Here is an 18,877-nt window from a genome sequence, read left to right on the forward strand (position 1 = left end):
TCGCAGACGTTTGCCATTCCATGCTGACCCAGCTAGTCTATATACCATCGCAGTCAAACGAAAAGGATGGGCGTCTTCATGCCCCCCATTTTTCGGTTTCTTGCTAAGCTCCGTTAGCGAACCTCACAAATTCCCCCCTCTCCCGCAGCCTCCTCACCCAACTTACGGTCACAACAACCGCAACATACAATCTCTTCTTCCACCCCCTCCTCCACCTCCCTTGTCCCTTCTTCTCTCGAATCCCCTCTCTCCCATCCTTCTACCACGCCTGCGTGGACGACCGCCATATAGAACTTCCAACTCCACGGCAGGAAATTCCGGGCCGCACCGAACTTCGTAGTCTTTAATTCCCTAAGCGCATACAATTCAGTATTTCGTTGAGACCTAACGTCAAACGCTCTAGTTATTATGCCATCTGGTCAAGAAATGCTAACGATGTCAACACATGAATGACGTCCGACATGAGACTGCATGTTAGGAAGCGACGGTTGTTGAATTCGGCGTTTAATGAGCAATCTATCAACGCATCGAGTCCATTTATGGCGAAGCATATTGATATGGGTGGAACGAACTGTTGCTGGATTTGGGTAGGAACGAGCAGGTTGATCAGAGCGCGGATGCATGCCCTGCGCCTCGTGGTTGAGTTTCCTTGTTTTCGATATCCTCGGATATTTGAGCTTTAGTGCGAGTTTCGATACAAAGGAGCTTTGGGATAGTAGATTAAAACGGATTCCGGATGCTTTCGATACGTTGGTGGCATTTAATTATCCTGTCAGCTTGAAAGCCCATGGAGTCTATTTATCCGAGGCTATTCTTACTGAAGATAGAGGCATAAATCGCGAGGATCCCGCTACTAGACTTCTTAGTCTAGCTAAAACCCAGTTGTCTTAATAACCTTCTCAAATCTTACCGCTTAATGAAACCAGAGGTCATTATGAATTCGTCCAAGAGCCAGTAACACAGCGTTGAAATGCTGAACGACAACGAGTGGCAGAGGAAAGAGAGGTCGGAAGAGAGGACATGCTCCACTTCCTTTGCAGCGGGAAAGACCGGGAAACCGGAAACCAGGCGTTCAGACTAAAATCTGATCGCAGAAGCAATTTACTTATCCTCGCTAGATCAGATTCCACAGGTATTATGATTAGTAGGATTTTCTTCTACAATACACACAGTTGCTTGTCTATTTGAAGCTGGATAATGAGACTAGAGATACGTTCGCTAGCCCCGAGGAGATGGTGTATGGGCCAGAGCTATTGAAGAACTATAAGTACATAGGCGCTTGCATTGATGAGACGCGGCGTATGGCACTAGCGGCTCCGAGCTCGCTGTCCTGAGAGGTAGTCCCGGCGGCATGACGATTGACGGCGAGTACTACCCCGTAGGTGTTATTGTTGGTACTCCGAATCGGGCGATGGGGCGGAATGAGGAGCACTGTGAGGATGTGTCCACATTCCGGCCTGAAAAGTGGATTGTGTCGGACGATCTGGACTCACCAAATGTAACACCGAGGGCGATGCTCGCAAGCTCAAGTCGCGGCTCCTTACCGTCCTTAATGAAATGGGGGATTGTGTTGGGCAGAAGCCCGCACTGTTCCAGTTGTCCGTGGTTATTACAAGAAAACTGTGGCGCATGGGTGTACGACTGGCTCCTGGCACGGATGTCGGAGCGGGCAATCCTAGGCTGAGCTGGGGTAGAAGAGATCCCAAACAGTATACAGTTACAGGCGCGTACATAGCGCTGCTTGAAGGACCGACGGTGCAATGCAGATCTAGGCAAACGTGACCTCATTTCATGGATACAAGCTCGGTTCTGAAGTCTCCTTGAGGTGTGGATGAGTCATTGCGTTAAAGTTTAAAAGTACTTCTCCCGGTTCTCTGCAATGTCGTTTCCTATTGCAGCTGCTCGGTTCTCTCCCTAACTTCCACTTTCCTGTGTCGCCTGCATTGGATGGCGGGTGGGGGTGACAAAGGATTGGTAGGCAATGGGTGGTGGTTGGGCTGAAGCTAGCTGTCCTGGTAAGGTTTAGCGCATGTGCTTCGTGTCACGCTTCACTGCATAACCCACTTTGCCGTTTCTCCTTCACACAACACATGATCCAACACTCAACACTAAGCATCTAAAGGTCTTTAATCGTCTTTAGCTCCTTCAGTTAGTCGTCAATCTAGAGTCGTAGTGCTTTTCGGAGTGGAATATGGAGCCCAGCAACACTCTGGGGCCTGATGAAGGTGGTATGCGTCCAGGAAGGTACATCAACCCAGATTCGTACTAATAGCCTTCTATACGTCATAAGGACTTTCTGATTGAAATAGCTTTCCGTTACTGAGCCTGCCACGTGAGCTTCGAGATATAATATACGTTTTCGCTCTGGAGCCGAGAGCAGACTTTCTCTTCCGAACATTGAATGGTTACGAAGACAAACATCATAGGCCAATGAGGATTGGTTTACAGGGCTTCCGAATTGTTCAAGAAGTGTTTAGTTCTGACATAGAGGAAGAAGCATCTGGTCAATATTGGAAAGACGGTATCATGTGGCTGTGGTATCGACTCTCGGCTTCCTCGGCCCTCTTATTCACCTGTAGGCAAATTAGCCTCGAGGTACAAGAAGCGATGGCATTTTTGGGCGGCTTGATGGAGTCATCTCTCCACTACAATCGCTTCGCGGAGTCCCCTGACACGAGATTCCTGGATATCTGCTCCCGTAGTTGTTTCGCCATCCTCAGCATCTCGGCTGCGCCTTCGATCAAGGTCTTGCGAGGACTTCCACAGCCAGTCCGTTCACGGATTAAGCATGTTGTCTTTGGTGTAAAATGGCGTAACCTTTCTTCTCGTTCCTTTTGGGTTGGTGCCTACACAGATGAAAACCAAGTCTGTATACTCGACTACCTTGCCCAAACAGTGCCACACGTCCGTGAAGTTGGGATATTTGTCCCATTTGATCATAGCGATCAAAGCTCAACTGTTCCGGCGCGGCTCGTAGAGATGCTGAAAAGAGGGGAAATCGATACCCTCCGGCTTATGGACTTAAATTCGTCTCTGCCAGAGGGTGACTGCTGGTTTCTGCGAGGTAGCACCCTTGTGGAAAATGAGCCCAGTCACGAGCAATTCATTCCAGTGGACGGAGTTGTCACATTTGAAGAAGAGAAACTTGGAGGGGGGCTGTGTCATATTATTGAACAGTGGTACCATATGAAAAGTAAGAAAAGGTGGCCGTGGCTTGACGCGGGAAGCGTAGTTAAGATGATTAGGATTGAGAAAGGTGTAGAAAGGAGGCGGAAGATGGTGATCTGGGATTACAACGAAGAATTGGACTGTTGAGCTGTACGCCGCTCTCTTCACCGTCACTGCCGCTTCGCTCGCTCTCAAGGCCATCCACGGATATTCCATGTCAGTTAAATTCTACAGGGCAAACAGACATCGCTTCTCACTTTTTGCAGGCAAAACTTGAGCGTTTATAGGTGAGAGCTAAAGGCATGGTATAACCAGTGCAACTAGCTCAGTCGTGAAAAGTCAGCTAATATTTACAACCTTCCGCCCTGCCCCAATGGCAAGCGGTAACCGCAACCGGGCTACCGGACATTCAAATGCCATTGTAGAAGAACTCGGCTCTCTAAAGACTCTCCTAGCTTACTATTCTTAGATATGGACATATCATGGAATTTTGGTTAATGAAACTCAAATGCTGGATGGATAACCACGGGCCGGTGTGCTACTTGCTAACGAAGGAATTGTTGGCCCGTCGTGGATCCTACCAATCGGACAGTGTCATCGCTCTTTTATTCTATCATCGTCGCTTTACTTACGTATATCACACCTGGGTCAGAAACTCACAAGCTCATATCGAAGGCATGTTGGATTGAGTGCGAAGGACCATTATGTTCTCAGTATAATGAATCTTACATCCGAGCAATCTTACGACTTTGAGATATTGGAGCGCTTTTGAGCAGCTATGTGTGCCAACACGGTTGCCCGGAACCTAAGATCGTTTCGACCACTTCCGCTATTCGGAACTCTCGGGAATTAACAAAGTCGATTTGGGAATGCTTCGGCAGTGGCATCTTGGCTAAGAAGATGAGGGGTTACCCTATCTAGAGAGACCGTCCTTGTTTCCACTTCTGGTCCAGCTGCTGCCATCACTGCTACCCTAACTCATCTAAGTCTCAATGTCTTGGTTAAGGGTGATTGTATCGTTTCAAAGACTAGAATTCCCCTTGCAATATCGGTACTCCCCAAAAGACCCTCCCCTAAATGGACATGACGCAAACCTACAATTGGGTACACCCCCCTGACCGCCATTCAATAATATTCCACTAGCCACCACTTTCTCACAGCCCTCATCTAGTCGTCCATCTTAACTATCGCTATCTAGATGTAACCTGCTTCACCGCGCCGTTCACGATAAATAGTATCAAGCCACTGACTTCTATCATCCTGATCCAAGATTCCAGGCCAATAAGCTTTCTTCGCCCTCAACTCATCTCGAAAGCGGATATACTCCTCAATCTCTTTCTTGTCCCGTTCAATGCAATACTCTAGGAACTCTGTCGGAAAGTCCTTGTAATCCGTCCAACCATGCTCATCACATTCCTGCGGCGCAAGCTTTACAACAAACACATCTCCCGCCGCCAAGCGACTTGCACGACAGAAAATGAGCGGGACGGAAGCATTTTCTGGGAGATCGTCCAGTGCAAATGAGAACCATTTCAAGTAGACTCCATTCCAGGCCTCGTTTGGTTGGTCCGTGAATGTTATTTGCTCCACGTCTCGAAACTCCCAGCCTCGTGTGACCTTCCAAAATGCGCGCAGATCGGGGACACGAGAAAAGCAGCAGTCCGGCCCCTGATTCTTAGGCTTCTGATGGTCGTCGGTCGTTGTGAGAGGTACTAAGCATGGCGCGGAGCCGTCTGCTGGAAATCTAGCGCCTATGATTTTGATTGTAGGCTGCGCGGGCTTTGAGAAGGATGAAAAGAGCGCCCACATAGCTGCTGGAAGCGTGAAGGACCAGAAATCTAGGACTTAGCACCGTGTTCTTGTGCCAACATCAAAGCAAACGTTGATTTAAAATATACCCTGGCAATCCAAGAAGAAGGGGCGATAAAGAATCTGAGAAGCTGTCGAGGCATCAGGCAGCCACACCCCGCAACTGCACGTGACACTCTTTTATACAAGGGAACTTTGAGCCTTTAACTAAAGTTAAAACTCGCAATTAAATAGATAATCACAGAAGAAAAAGAGCTTGAAAGTCAGTGGGCAATGGCTTCAAACAACGCGGACCTTTTCAGCAACACATATATTCAACTAGTTATGTCCCTCACTCACTAATTATAGAAATATCGTGGAATTCTATCGCGAAGTGAACGGAAACTTGCATGCCGCGCATGGGGAGATGATACCTGCTGACTTGATCTGGTCTGACATGCAGTACAGAATTGCCCGATCCCCAATCCCCAATCCTTCACTCACTCGGATCCTTTCGTTACGCAAGCTGCATTGATCGGTCAACAGCGTGCATAGAATAGAAACACAGCTCGCATCAGTTCAGTTGCACAAGAGTCCAGGATCCAGTTTCGTGAGAAAGAAGTCTATTTTCCACTGCAGAAATCAATTCGGGTATCACACGAACGCCAGAACCAAAAATTCCCTCCAATTCTCCCCTCTCCCCGAACGAAATCCTTACACACCCACTCCCGCTTCCCATCCTAACCCGGTCTCCTTGGGTCCCAGATCTAGACCCAACGCACTTCTATATGGGTGTACGGGAGTGTGTCAAGGCTTTCGTTTATTTCTCCAACGCCTTGATGTGATCATACGGAATCTGTGCTCTCTCAACTGTAGTCGTCATATTCGCATATGTATTCCCGCGCCCACCACTCGCACCTTGTTTATCGAAATCTGGAAACGCCCATTCCTGCAGATACCGGTCTTGGTAATGTCTCTCTCCTCCCTGACCATGACCCTGATTCTGGCTACCTAGACTCGCGCTTCTGGTTGGTTCCATGACACCGTCGTGGCCTGGTGAGGAAGATAACGAAGTGCCAGAAGTCTGGCGCGCGAGATTGCGGTCTGATTCTTGGGACATTCTGCGGCCGAGTTCGATAGCAGCTGTGCTGTGAGAGGATGCTTTCGATGGTTTATGCTTATGAAGTTTGGCGCTCCGACTCGTACTCCTCTCCATCCCCCCTTTCCCCCCCATAACAATACTCATCCTACTAACCCTCCCGCCGCTCTGTTCCAACTCGGGGATTCCTACAAACCCACTATTACTGTGTCTGTTCTCCACAAAAGCGGTGCTCTCGCGACGGTCAGTGCGGACTTCAATTTCGTTTACGACGAGGATTTTGTTTGCGGCGAGGGAAGTGACGAATGGCCAGAAGGTAGGGATGCTAGCGCATAAAATGGCAATGTTGACTTCGAGGACAGAGAAGACGAAGACGGCAGGGGCAGCGAAGGTAGGGTCGAAGACGGGGACCGTGCCGGCGCGGCTGATAGAGAGAACGAACATTCGGGCGACGGAGAGAATAGCGACGCTGTAGGTTGAGGATGTTAGATGATATGAGATGGACGGTGAGGGGCTGGTTGATGGAGGAATTACTTAGAATGGGTAAAGGGGAAAGTGCACTTACATTGAACCCATCGTAAACAAGCCCCATAACCCCATCCTTGTCCTTCCCTTCATTCTCAAGCTCTTGAGAAACGGAACCGGGAGAATCAAACATAAGATATCTAACAACATATTGCTTGCACTATGAGCCGCAAAACTAGCAAACAAGACATCTCCATCCTTACTCCCCCACGCTACGCATTTCCCTGGAATCCTGAAGTCCCAGTTTTTTTTTATCGGAATGCATGAGAATAACGCGAGGCAGAAGAAAGTAATGCCCCAACAACTAATGAAGACTATCATGCATTTACTCAGGCGACGCGCGATGGTGCTCTGCATATCGAAAAGACGGAGATATTGGAATAAGATGGCGAGTTTGATGAAAGTGGTACTGGAGGTGTATGTCACATTTGAGGACCAGACCCACTGGGTGGGTGTAAGCAAAACTAAGTCTTGAAGCGTTCGAATAAGGGGGACTCACTTTGAAGTACTCTTCTAAATGGCCGTTATCGAGGGTCCAGATATGCTTTCCCATGCCAGAATCTGGCACTGTAGTCCCACGTTATTAGGATGTCCATTTAACTTATTTGGGCCATTTAAACCTACTCAAGCACACTATACACGATCCTGCGATGGTCGAAAGCTATTGCACACTTAGTAATGACAAACATCATTGGATTATGCACAAACCTACACCAGCGAAGAGGACAAAAAGGTCATCCCAGCCCCATAGTCGTTCTCGAAACCTGATATACAGCCGTAGGCTGACAGCCAGACATGCAACAATCTTTTTGGTAGATATTAGCTCAAGATAAAGTCGCATTACGGAGATGGAGTACTCACAAGAAACGAGATCGTACATCCCAGCACCGTCTCAGCCCGATTCACCACAGGTAAATTCGCGTTATCCGGGTGCTCAACCATTGTCCTTCTCCTTCTCGGGATTCCGCCGCTCGCAGTCGGATATGAGTATCGATGAGATGAGGAGTCGTACTCGTGGCATTCAATGCCAGCTAGGTAGCAACAAATAAGACAAAAGGCCCCCAACCAGCCTTCATATTCACCAGGGCAGATAAACAGACGTCGTACGTTCGTAAGGCTGTGTCCTGGAAAAAATGGATCTGGTGTCAGAACTCAAGATCAACCTGGGCACTGAAGGGAAAGATGCGGAGAATATATGGATCTAGAGGTTGGCCAAGAGTGAGCGGGTGTGCGTTCGAGGCGTCAAGGATCTTAAAACTTAAACTGAAAAGGGCTCTTTGTCTGGCACGCCAATTCCAGCCGGGTCCCATTGCTTTGGGTCGGATGGACTGCGAGGAGGGGTGCAAAGCCCTGGACAAGGGGATCGGGACTTTGCGTCGTCGTGATTGCTGTGCTCTGACCAGCGGCGGGATGACACCTGCAGCAAGCCGGGGTCCGAAAGATGATGCCCTGTGCTGCTTTGAAGTTGGCCTCGTACATAATTAGAGAAGGTAGTCCAAACGCCTGAGGATGTCATTACAGATCCTCCTCCCTTCAGCACTCAGCTTTTCCACGCCTTCATATCCACTGAAACCAGCTTCTCCCCGCGAACTCGGATTCTAATCGACATCAATGGCTCATATGGTGAAACTTTGCAAACATTCTAGGAATGTTAGCGACGCTATCGATTAACGAGGCACGATGCAAACGTGTGATTTGTCCGCACCCTTCCCGCCAATCTTTCCTTTTTCCCGCATGATTTTGAATTTCACCGCGACTCATGATCCTCTTCCTGCAGCACCCTAGGGTATCGTTGAATGTCAAAGCGTTTTCGTGTCGAAGCCCGGGGCTAAGATTAGTCGCACTAACGGGATACAGTAGGAAGCGTTGGTGGCGTTGGAGCCAATTCCAGACGAAACTCCGGGGTGAAGTTGAAGGAACCCTGTTCAGCACGCGATTCGTGAATGGAAGATCAGCAACTAGCCGTGGGAAACGAGTCTCAGCATCGTAGTGGGTGATGCCGATTGTGACGTTGTGTGATGAGATGCGTGTGACAAGCCGACTATCAAGACCTTGATTTTGACAGGCGGGAGGATGTGGTGAAGCTTGATAAACCTGCAGTGTGGCCACGGACAGCAAGTCAAACCAGTCAAAGCGAAATTTTCATTTTGCCAAAGTAGTCCCAAGAAGCAAATGTCCGTTGTGTACCTATTCTGTTCGACGGAAAAGCTCGAGACGTAAACCGCCTGCGTAGCCTCGTTCTGAAGGGCGAAGAGAAAATAGATCAGATCATGTACGCAGGCGGCGATGTTCCTGTCGCCCTTCGCAGAACAACGCCGTCCTCCCTCCAAAAACTCAAGATTTTGCAGTCGCAGTGGCGTCATTTACGTCATATTCTGCACGCAACGATGAACTCCGACCGGTGCACACCAGTTAGATGCCATGAAAATTGGCCTTACATGCCTAGGTAGGTAGGAGGACACAATAGTTCCGGGAACCTTTCCTGCAGATGCAGTCTTGAACAAGCGAAGTCCGTCGTCCAACATTTCTCTTCCTGACCGATCAGATGGACTTTTCAGAGCTGAGCCTCTTCCTGCAACTGTGCCTGCAGGCGTGCATGCATCAATCATGTGCCTCTCGTTCAGAACAACCTGTCTTTGTAGCGACGTCCCACAACAGCGGATAGAAAGGAGCGTCAAGTTACATTTCACAATGCTGGTAAGAGCACAAAATCGGCATTTCCGAGGGCCGTTACAAATGTCTCACTTCGATCGGAAGGATGCCGCGAAACGAGACGCACGTGCCGAATTTGGTGTTGCCGAAAGGACGATAGAGATTGGATTGAGGACATGGGATGGTGAGATGGGGATGATATGAGACACGAGGCTGATGATACTCGCCAGGCGGTGTGTGCATGAGGATGGAGAGATGGAATGAATGAGGGTTGATTGGTGAGTGAGGTGTGGCGGTAAGGGGAAGAAGCAAAAAGTTCGTGAACGTATTCAGGGTTCCTGGTCGAAGCTTCCCGGGTGGTTCGGCTTCGATTCGTATTCGAACACCCCATGTCCAGTTTCTCTCCCGTCACATATCCCTCCCTTGGAGTAATCTCAGCCTTACAAAACAGCACGCACACTGTTCTCGACCAAAGAAGCATACAAAATCTAGCAGTGAACTAAGATAGATCTGCAAGCTACGTCCAAGGCCCCCTTACATCTCTCTTTACCTCATCCCAACCTAACAAAAGCACGCACGCTGGTCTCGACCAAAAGAGCAATCAAAGTCTCCACTTAAAAGTTCTCTGTCTAAGAACCTCAGAAAGCACTAAACGCAGGCCTTTCAACACTCTTTGGTGCATGTCAGCGCATTTAATGCGAGGCAGAAGTCACACCTTACCTATACGCGAGAGCTATTCACCCCTGCCAAACTCGCCAAAATGCATACGCAAGCTCTAGATATCAAAGACCTATAGTCACGTCCCTGCATATCCATCCCCTCTGGTTTTCTTCGAGGGGGGGGGAAGGCTTGACCTCACAACGCCAACCACACATGAAACCTGTCGTTCTGCCACATCCACCATCAGACTCCAGATGTAGATCAGGGGATTCTACGAAAGTATACTGTATGCCTAATTATGGCAAGAATGACGACGGAAGACGGGAGTTGGAACGGCAGTTGGGACTTGGGAGTTTACTCGTGGAGCTTAGTGGGAGCTTAATTGTTATGTTTCCCCTCCCGCGTGGCAATCCTGAGTCGGTCCTTTATGCTTGTACGCTTGCTCATGATGTGCTGCTGAGAAGAGAAGGTCATCCGAACCATTCTCGCGGATACCGCGTCTTCCGCAACGCTTTATTATATCCACATAGCCCATCCATCCAGACCTCATCAAGCGCCCTCAGTCTTCCCCTCGACCTTTTCATCCTCAACACTAACATTAGTCACACTAACGCCCCCTAATCCAATCTTACTCGTATCATACCCATTATCCTCCAAATACACCCTGAATGCCAGATCCTCCTGATCAATAGTATCTTGTCCCACATGTGGCAGGAGTAGCACAAGTCCTGCAGCAAGAAATGCCAGCGAGCTAGCGACGAAGAATGGATTCCTACCGGCAGCAATCTCGTCGTCTCCAGCGTTTTTCTGGATCGTGTCGAGGGCATAGGAACCTGCGAATGCGCCGATTTTGCCCATGGCTGCTGCGATGCCATAGTATTGTCCTCTATCCGCGTCACAGAGTCAGCATCTAGGCGTAAGATGGGTGAGGGGTGAAGGAAAGAAGTCCCGTACCGAATACCAGTCGCAGACGTCTTGCTCGCAAGAAGGCCAATATTATCCCCAGGACCAAACTCTCCCAACGCAAGGAAAACACCATAAACGACTACAAACCCGGCTACGTTTTCCGGCTTATTAAGCCAAGGATAACATCCTGCCATAATGAACCCAATGATACCCTGAAGAGCTACACCGATAAAAAGCGTCTTCTTCGGTCCCATTGACGGCAGATCCGCCACGAAAGCTCCAGCAAGACAGCCCGGCATGTAAAAGAAATTGATTAAAATATTCCATGCCAGACTCTTCCACAACGGCGCGCTGGGCCCGAGTAGATTGGCTAAGATGGAGGTGGAGTAGATGCCGAAAGAGTAGGCGGAAAAGTCGTAGATGAACCAGATGATGCTGACAATGGTAAGGCGGTACCAGTAGAATTTTATTACGAGGAGCCAGGGGGTTTTGGTGTGAGCTAGGGATTCCCGCTTGAAAGCTTCAGGTTCTTGGAGTTTGATTCGGAGGTAGAGAAGAGATAGTGGGGGGAGGATGCCAATTCCAAGACAGACCCGCCAGGCGACTCGGAGATGGTTTTCGCCGGTAATGACAACCTAGCAATTCTCAGTAGGTGCATTTCGTGTGTTCGCCAGGCGTATGCTTACCACTATGGTGGCGACGATAGCAGATATCAAGAAAGCTAGGTCAATCTGAACATTTGTGAATAATATGAACCATTTGTTCCTTGTTCCCTCTTTTAGCTCTCCCGTACTTTCAGCGCAGCCAACACTGCCAGCTGGGTACTCCCCACCAATGCCTAAGGAAAATTAGCGCGCTTATAGTCAGACATGTTAGCACTGTTCTTACCAACTCCTAGAAAGAATCGATAGGCGACCAAGGCAGCTAGTAATCCCCGGGGACTGCCACCTGCGCCGTATGCCCCAGAACCCAATGTGGCGAAGAGAATGATGATGATGGTCGAGCTACGAATTTCAGCACGAAAACGGTTCCGCACCATCTTAGATTACTTACGCTAGCAGGGACCATTTCCTAGAAAAGTGATCAGATGTATACCCAAAGAACAGCATGCCCAACACTGTTCCAGCGAAAGTTATAGACGAGACATTGGCCTGTGCCGACGAATTCTTATAAGAGTCTGGGTAAATTGTCTTGAGCATAGTGTTGACAGGACCAATAATCTACCACCACATCAATGTCAGCCATCCCACTCAACTCACAGCTCTGAAATCTATGTAGCGCAATCGTGGGAATTAGAGCTTACGTTGTTGAGGTATCCATCACTAAAAAGCCCAGCGCCACATGCAATTACCGGCCACAGCCTCTCCCATCGGCCTTTGTCCGTCTGCGAAATGCTGGCGCGACGAGGCGGCGAAGCTCCGAGCTCGCTAGTAGGGTTGTGCGACTCGATGTCTTTGGACATGATGATGTCTGCGATGGTGTCGGTTGGAAAGCCTGGAGTTGTATCTACACAAACGTGCTGGTTCCTATGCTTTGAAGTCAACAAAAGGCAAACAGCGCAAGCAAACGCGACACAGAAAATTATCCCTAGGCAGTTCAGCTGGGCCCGCGAGCGAGCTATTTATCGGAGCTCGCCCGGCTATCTCTTGGTCTCATGCATCAAGGTTGCAAGCTTTCTGTTCCCTTCCCTTACCGGATCCTTGGTCCAACGTGAACCCTGTGATCTGTTGCCCGCAGCTGTGCTGTAAGCCAGTGAAAAGCAGCCATTCACACCACGCGGATTCTTTCGCTTCTGCAAGTCCCGTTTGCAAGTTGCAATGTTTCGCTATGTCCGATGCAGCGGTGCACTCACCTGCTTCTTCGAGGAATGGCTCGTGAGATGGATTGTGAATGCTCACTGGAGCACTGACAGCCCCGGGCGTGAATCGAACGAGGAGGGTGTGCACTCGTATAAGGGCATTGCAACCCTCTAGCTTCTTTCTTTGCAAAACGGCCTATTCGACCGTGATATTTGTGCTCTTGCTCCCAGCCTTGCTCGCTATCAGAGAGTGGTATGCAGGCTTGATTGCGGCAAGCAAGCTCTCCTCCGCGTAAGTGGCGCCGCTTTAGCCCTCCTGTTTCGGTTACGGGCTGAAGCTTCTTTGCCGCTAACGAAGCTTGATGTAGTATTGCTAGGGGGGGGCTGATTGGCTGATGAGAAGAAAAAAGGAACCCAGGCATAGCTCGTGTGCGCGAATCTCGACGAGATACAGTTTAAAGACAACCCGTCACAATCTGGACACTATTTCGGTGCCATACCTACGTACCTACTGCTTCGAACAGGCCTTCAAATTCCTCCTTTCGACCTTCTGAGCTTGCTAAGAAGCAGGTGAGAGACGAAGATGAGATTCAAGATAGTTATAGACAAGACAAACATAACTATAGACATCTAGTATGTAAAAAACACAAAGTAAAAGCTAGGACGTCTAGTCCGCGAAGAGTACGACAACCTTCTAGATAACAGCTAGATTGCAGCCAAAAATTTCTCAGATTTTGATCCTCATCGCTCGACCCCATCTTCTCGTCCATTCCCGCATCCACACCCCGCCCAGACTGTCCCCTCATCCCCCTCAACCCAGCCTAAGCCGTCTTCTTCCACTGCGTCCAAACCCCCAAAGCCGAACTCAAAGTTCCTGCCAGACCTACGAACCCATCATCAAACCCAACCCACCCCAACGCCGCACTCGGAATCGTGATGTCACAAAGATCGCTCACAAGCTGGATCCTCACAGCATTGGTCTCCCGTTCGAGTTTTTTGCGCTCGACGACGCCCTCGCCGTTCTTCTCGTTTATTTGAGTAGCGCGAGAGTTCAGCTTGTAGAGGGAGTACAGCGAGGAGAGGATCGAGCAGGTGATGCCCGCGAACCAGGCGCGGTAGGCTTGGGTTAAGAGGAGCTGGGAGCGGGAGGAGGCGAATTTGTGGATGGATGTTGCGTCCAGCTGGGGTTTCTCAGTTAGCTTGGGACCTGGGCATTTGCACAAGATCTCTGAGAGCTCGCTCGCATGTCCATGCCAACACAACCCGGATGAACAACGCTTCAGATAAATAAAAGGAGATTTGTAATCTCCGCACATACCACAGTAGCATTATCCAGCAACATATACCCCGCATACCCTAGCTGCCTGCCCACCGCCAAATACCTCAACACAGGATCCATACTCTTCGCGTCACTCGCCACGGCTGCGGCCTTAAAATGCTCGATGAACTTTCCCACGCGCATGAGCTTTCGGGTTAACCCGAATTGCTTCTTTGTGGTTTCGAAGGGTGAGATGGTGGACTGGGGGTGGTTGGTTCGGTATAGGTACCAGGCCAGGAAGCGCGAGAAGTATTGGAGCGTTCGGAGCACCTTGTCGCGACCCACTGGGAGGGGGATTAGTGGGTAGTAGGTTGGCTGGCTACATGATTGGGTGGTTTGAAGGGAGTTTGGATGGGGGAAGGGGGTGCGGTGCGGGTGCGGATGCGGATGCGGAGGTGCGGAGGAGAGGAGGGGATGCTAGGAACATCGCGCAATGACTCTAGGAAGCACGCGGGTGCGATGGAGACATGAGGACGGGTTCTAGGAGAGAAAGGTGATCTTACCAGTCGTCGCGACATATTTCAAGTAGTGCGACACTGTCGGATGATAAATCAAAGCGTCCGCGACCATATTGTCTGCCTCTGAACGGGTAAACAGGAGACTGAGAAGATAGCGCGAGGGTGAGCGATCCAGATCCGAATTCAATTCCCAAGAACCTGTTAATTCTGGGAGATTGGAAGCTGGTCAGGAGGTAGTGGAGTAGAAGTTGGGGAGCGAGAAGTGAAGTTGATGAGGCTTGAGGTTGTCACGGGAAAGCTTGTGATTATGAGCTGGCTGGTGAAAGCCGACTCAAAGACCTCGGCAAAAGTAGCAATGTGAAGACCCGTGTCACGGGATTGACACTCCACTCGCGAACTCGAGTCGTGCTCACTTGTGAATTCTGGACGGCCTTGATCTGGGGGTTGAAATAATATTGCGAGTTTTGCAGGTATCTCAAGATAATTTAAATGTTCAAAGGCACCACGGTCCACTTCTAAATCGACCTTTGAAAGACCGGTTCCAAAAGCAGCCCCACATTCAGTCGGTAGCAGAAGCCTCAAACCCCAGACTACACCTTGTAGAAGCAGAAAGTGTGGTAGAAATCGGCAGCATCCAACTCCTCCTCAGACACCATTAACTTTCCAGTCACGCGATCTCGAACGCCCATCTTCTCACTAAGAGGACCAAGCTCTGGATCGTCCTTCTGCTCGTCCCAGACCTCTCTGAAGGGTTTCCGATATTGAAGCTCGAGATTGTAGTCTTCGGCCAGAGCACGGAACGCTTCCCATGGCACAACGTACTCGGGGACTTCCTCCACAGCCTCTTGCAAGAAGTAGAAATACTTCCAGCCAAATGGCGGTCGGAAAGTGCCGTCTGGAGGTGTCTTTCCGGGAAACTTGACCCTATAGATGCTGTTTCCCCACTCGAATCCCTCTTCCTCGACTTCTCCGTCTTCCTGCGCTTCCTTGGCTTTCTGTTTTTCGTCCTTTGGTTTCTCCGGCTCGCCTTCTTGGGGCTTTGGGTCGTCCAGGCTCTTCTCTGGATCCCAGTCATCTTCGTCGTCGTCGCTCGCGAACGCTGGCCGGTCATCCTCTTCGTCTGCAATTCCGTTGGTATTGCCGACTCCAGTCCCTTGCGCCTTGTGATGCTCGATGACCTTGGCCGAAAGAACGTCGGAATTCGGTATGCATCCAATGAAGCGGCCTCCTTTCCTCAGGGCTCCGGCTACGTTGCGCAGCATGCCCCTTGCCTTCTCCTCGCTCTCGAACGCGTAGTGCATGCAGAACATCATGGTGACGATGTCCCACCCGCCGCCGCCCCAACGCTGACTGACTGCATTGCCTGGGCCAACACCAGGATCGATCCCGACATCTTTGATGATGGGTATCTCGCCCAGAAACTCTCCGAAGCAGTCCTTGGTATAGAACTCAGCATGGAAGATGTGCTGACCCCGCCTTAGCCTCTTGCGCATCTGTTCGTATCGCTCCCTAGCTTGGGTGATGGAGACATCCGCAGGATCAGCTCCAACATACAGCTCCAGCTTCCGCGAAGACTGCCACTTCTGGAGATCACCGCCCTTGCCGCACCCAATATCGAGCACTTTGATATGCCGCTCGTCGCCGATGAATTTCTGAATCGTAGATGACTTTACCCAATTGTTGAAGCTCCGAAGCCCCTTGATCTTGCTGTCTGTGACTCGCCATTCTCGGCCTCGCTGGGGAACTAAGTTGTAGTGCTGCTTGACGACATCGTGGACGCCTCGCGATGCAGCGACTCGCTGAGCCTTCTCTTCCTCCTCCTTCTCTCGTTGCAACTGTCGCTGACGAGCAGCCTCGCGTTCAGCGGCGGTGAGACGGGAGGCAGCGCCGGGACGCTTTCGCTGGCGGGGAGGGGATCTTGACCGCGATCGAGATGGAGACCGGGATGGCTCGCGGGCCCGCTTTTTGCCTTGTTCGGGGCGCGCCGTGTCAGCCATGGCTGGAGCTGTGAAGCTCAAGAAAGTGGCGAGGGGAGCTGGGGGAGTAGGACTCTTCAGGTAGGCGAACCGACGAACTTAAAGCAAATTAAAGTAAGCAAATAAGTTGCACTATCTAAAGAAGGGGACTTGTCGTTTCTGCGGTTGTTTCAATTGCTGCTTTAGAGGGAATGTGAAGTGAAGGTGAAAGGAAGTAAGGGAAGATGAAAAGACGCCAGGGCTGGGACCAGGTCCAGGTGTGATTTACCATATCGCAAAGGTCATTTGCCCGGCCAATGATAGTTCCTCTTAGCGCAGGCACCATTCGCCGACGTTCACCCGAGGCGCGCATCGCCGCTTCATTTCGGAGCTTCAGAGCCTCACAAACATTGTCGCCTTATCTTGAGTAAACAATCCCCTCCTACATCGAACGCCCTCTCTTCCCCTGTCAACGCCTCTGAATTCTCATCATGGGCGATCCGCAGTTCGCAAAGTATCCCGACCTCCAGCTCTCACAGCACATCTTCCAGCTCACCAATCCCTCGTCCTCCAAAACCGCCAAACAAGCTTCCCTGAAGTCGGTCCAAGATGCCATCAGCGAGCACAAGATGGCGCCTCTCTACCGGCATCTTGCCCATCCGGTAGAAGGCGTGTTGAATGCACCGGGCGAGGGAACGGCGCAGCCGCCTACTAGCCACCGGAGACCGTCGTCCAGCGCCGCAACTCTGCTTGCTACCCGGAACCCGACCCTCGAAGTCAGCTTGCCGTGGGATGAGAAGCTGTACGAGAGTCTGAAGGCCGAGAATGAGAAGGAGTTGGAGGCTATCCAGAAAGAGGAAGACGAGGCGGCGGAGAAAGCTGGAGAGACTGAGGTACAGGCAGCCCGGGGTAAGAGGGCTGAGTATTACACTCGCATAGGAGACAAGGTAGGCCATGTCGTGTCCATTCTGGTACCCCATAGCTGAGCATGGCATATAGGAGAAAGCTATCGCCAGCTTCGAGGCCGTGTTCGAAAAGACGGGCATCCTCGGCACCAAGATCGACCTTGTTCTAGCCATAATACGAATCGGGCTGTTCTTTGGTGACAAGGTGCTGGTCAAGAAAACGGTAGAGCGGGCAAGTGCGTTGGTCGAGAGCGGTGGAGACTGGGATCGCCGCAACCGCCTTAAGGCCTACCACGGGCTGCATCTCCTTACCGTTCGATCCCATGCTCAGGCTGCTCCTCTTCTCCTTGACAGTTTGTCCACCTTTACAAGCTACGAGCTGTGCAACTACTCCTCTCTGGTCATCTATGCCATCTTGGCGGGCTCGGTAGCGTTAAAGAGGGTAGACTTCAAGTCTAAGGTGGTGGATGCTCCCGAAATTAAAGCTATCGTGGGCAATCCCGAGGACAAGCTTTCCGCAATAACAGGCCAGACTTCCGCCGGTCCGGCTGCAGGTGACGAGGAGATGGCGGATGCTTCAGCGTCGACTGCAGCGCCAGTGGCCGCTCCGGTGAATCTCACAACCTTGGGCGTGCAGCAAGATGCGGAGGTATCAATCGACTTCGCCCCTCTGGCTAAGCTGGTCAAGAGTCTATATGAGGGAGACTATAAGAACTTCTTCCGGGCTCTAGGAGAGGTCGAGGTCAGCTTCCTCAGCCAAGACCGGTACCTGCACGAACACAGGGGATGGTATGTACGGGAGATGCGGCTGCGGGGTTACCAACAGCTCCTCCAGTCGTACCGAGTCGTGGGCTTGACGAGCATGGCACATGACTTTGGAGTCACAGTCGACTTCCTCGACAGGCGAGTTCCTCGCACCAATTTTTGTTGAAGCGTTTCTAACACGTCGCAGGGACCTGGCCAAGTTCATTGCCGCTGATCGGATACCATGCACCATCGACCGTGTCAAGGGCATCATTGAAACCAACAGGCCCGACGACAAGAACAAGCAGTACGCCGATGTGGTCAAGCAGGGCGATCAATTGATCACGAAACTCCAGAAGTACGGTCAGGCAGTTAGGCTAAGGGGAAGTGAGCGCGGTTGAGGTGCCGATGGCCCGTGAACAGGTGTCCCGACTTGTAGACATACATACAGTACCTTATTAGACAGCCAAGCGAGTAATGCGCTCGAATATCTTGGAGACACGAGCGCTTCAAATGTTCTTCGCCACAGTTGCACTATCCACGCGTGTCTGATCTTCCGACACATCCCTCGTCTACCGCCCGCGCTGTCAGAACGCGCTGTCACGGCTTTCATTCCGCCGAGGCTGGGCCTGGGCTCCTTACTCCCCCCGCCCAAGTGATGGAGGGGACGAAGACGGGAGACGGAGACAGACGCGAACACTTACGTAGAGGCCACTGGTAGAAAAGCAAAGCTTCAACTGCCCAACCTCGGACACTGGTCCAATCCCATTCACCTGCTCTCTCCCATCTCCGGATTGCTCCGTACGCAATCGATTCTCGTTTACCGCGCTGGGCCAAGCCTAGCGAGGGCCTCCCGTGCTCCCGCACACGGAGAGAGTGGGTTCGAGTGGGTAGGGCAGAG

At 50.9% G+C, this 18,877-nt stretch overlaps 8 protein-coding genes across 8 annotated transcripts; 3 read left to right on the forward strand and 5 right to left on the reverse strand.

Annotated features, from left to right (window-relative positions):
- Positions 1-1,351: 1,351 nt before the first annotated feature.
- On the forward strand, positions 1,352-1,684 carry BDR25DRAFT_320282 (uncharacterized protein; the record flags this gene model as incomplete). The annotated part of the gene is made up of 1 exon (XM_033691891.1): positions 1,352-1,684. The coding sequence occupies one exon, from the start codon at positions 1,352-1,354 to the stop codon at positions 1,682-1,684; it is 333 nt and encodes a 110-aa protein (XP_033539942.1).
- Positions 1,685-2,095: 411 nt separating this feature from the next.
- On the forward strand, positions 2,096-3,315 carry BDR25DRAFT_347464 (uncharacterized protein; the record flags this gene model as incomplete). Its single annotated transcript, XM_033694268.1, has 2 exons — positions 2,096-2,244; positions 2,310-3,315. Exons 1-2 carry the CDS (start codon positions 2,192-2,194, stop codon positions 3,313-3,315), a joined length of 1,059 nt encoding a protein of 352 aa, XP_033539943.1. The 5' UTR covers positions 2,096-2,191.
- A 1,212-nt stretch (positions 3,316-4,527) lies between these two features.
- Positions 4,528-4,977, reverse strand: BDR25DRAFT_203855 (uncharacterized protein; the record flags this gene model as incomplete). The annotated part of the gene is made up of 1 exon (XM_033684426.1): positions 4,528-4,977. A coding segment is annotated over one exon (450 nt), but the record flags the coding sequence as incomplete, so codon positions are not given.
- A 663-nt stretch (positions 4,978-5,640) lies between these two features.
- BDR25DRAFT_298639 (uncharacterized protein) lies at positions 5,641-7,769 on the reverse strand. The gene is made up of 6 exons (XM_033689087.1): positions 7,442-7,769; positions 7,293-7,385; positions 7,205-7,241; positions 7,080-7,147; positions 6,621-7,024; positions 5,641-6,524 (listed from the first exon to the last, which is right to left on the reverse strand). Exons 1-6 carry the CDS (start codon positions 7,520-7,522, stop codon positions 5,777-5,779), a joined length of 1,431 nt encoding a protein of 476 aa, XP_033539945.1. The 5' UTR covers positions 7,523-7,769; the 3' UTR covers positions 5,641-5,776.
- A 2,485-nt stretch (positions 7,770-10,254) lies between these two features.
- BDR25DRAFT_307984 (MFS general substrate transporter) lies at positions 10,255-12,753 on the reverse strand. Its single transcript, XM_033690943.1, has 6 exons — positions 12,102-12,753; positions 11,852-12,018; positions 11,687-11,802; positions 11,485-11,636; positions 10,847-11,433; positions 10,255-10,778 (listed from the first exon to the last, which is right to left on the reverse strand). The coding sequence occupies exons 1-6, from the start codon at positions 12,258-12,260 to the stop codon at positions 10,442-10,444; spliced, it is 1,518 nt and encodes a 505-aa protein (XP_033539946.1). The 5' UTR covers positions 12,261-12,753; the 3' UTR covers positions 10,255-10,441.
- Positions 12,754-13,322: 569 nt separating this feature from the next.
- On the reverse strand, positions 13,323-14,674 carry BDR25DRAFT_307985 (peroxisomal biogenesis factor 11). The gene is made up of 3 exons (XM_033690944.1): positions 14,418-14,674; positions 13,915-14,198; positions 13,323-13,777 (listed from the first exon to the last, which is right to left on the reverse strand). Exons 1-3 carry the CDS (start codon positions 14,482-14,484, stop codon positions 13,418-13,420), a joined length of 711 nt encoding a protein of 236 aa, XP_033539947.1. The 5' UTR covers positions 14,485-14,674; the 3' UTR covers positions 13,323-13,417.
- Positions 14,675-14,819: 145 nt separating this feature from the next.
- Positions 14,820-16,585, reverse strand: BDR25DRAFT_307986 (guanine-N(7)-methyltransferase). The gene has a single exon (XM_033690945.1). It carries the CDS (start codon positions 16,367-16,369, stop codon positions 14,963-14,965), a length of 1,407 nt encoding a protein of 468 aa, XP_033539948.1. The 5' UTR covers positions 16,370-16,585; the 3' UTR covers positions 14,820-14,962.
- Positions 16,586-16,721: 136 nt separating this feature from the next.
- Positions 16,722-18,691, forward strand: BDR25DRAFT_338048 (26S proteasome regulatory subunit RPN7). The gene is made up of 3 exons (XM_033693248.1): positions 16,722-17,274; positions 17,327-18,135; positions 18,185-18,691. The coding sequence occupies exons 1-3, from the start codon at positions 16,819-16,821 to the stop codon at positions 18,375-18,377; spliced, it is 1,458 nt and encodes a 485-aa protein (XP_033539949.1). The 5' UTR covers positions 16,722-16,818; the 3' UTR covers positions 18,378-18,691.
- The last annotated feature ends 186 nt before the right edge of the window (positions 18,692-18,877 follow it).

The sequence above is a fragment of the Lindgomyces ingoldianus genome, assembly GCF_010093535.1.
Source record: "Lindgomyces ingoldianus strain ATCC 200398 unplaced genomic scaffold BDR25scaffold_63, whole genome shotgun sequence".
In the NCBI taxonomy this organism is placed as follows: domain Eukaryota; kingdom Fungi; phylum Ascomycota; class Dothideomycetes; order Pleosporales; family Lindgomycetaceae; genus Lindgomyces; species Lindgomyces ingoldianus.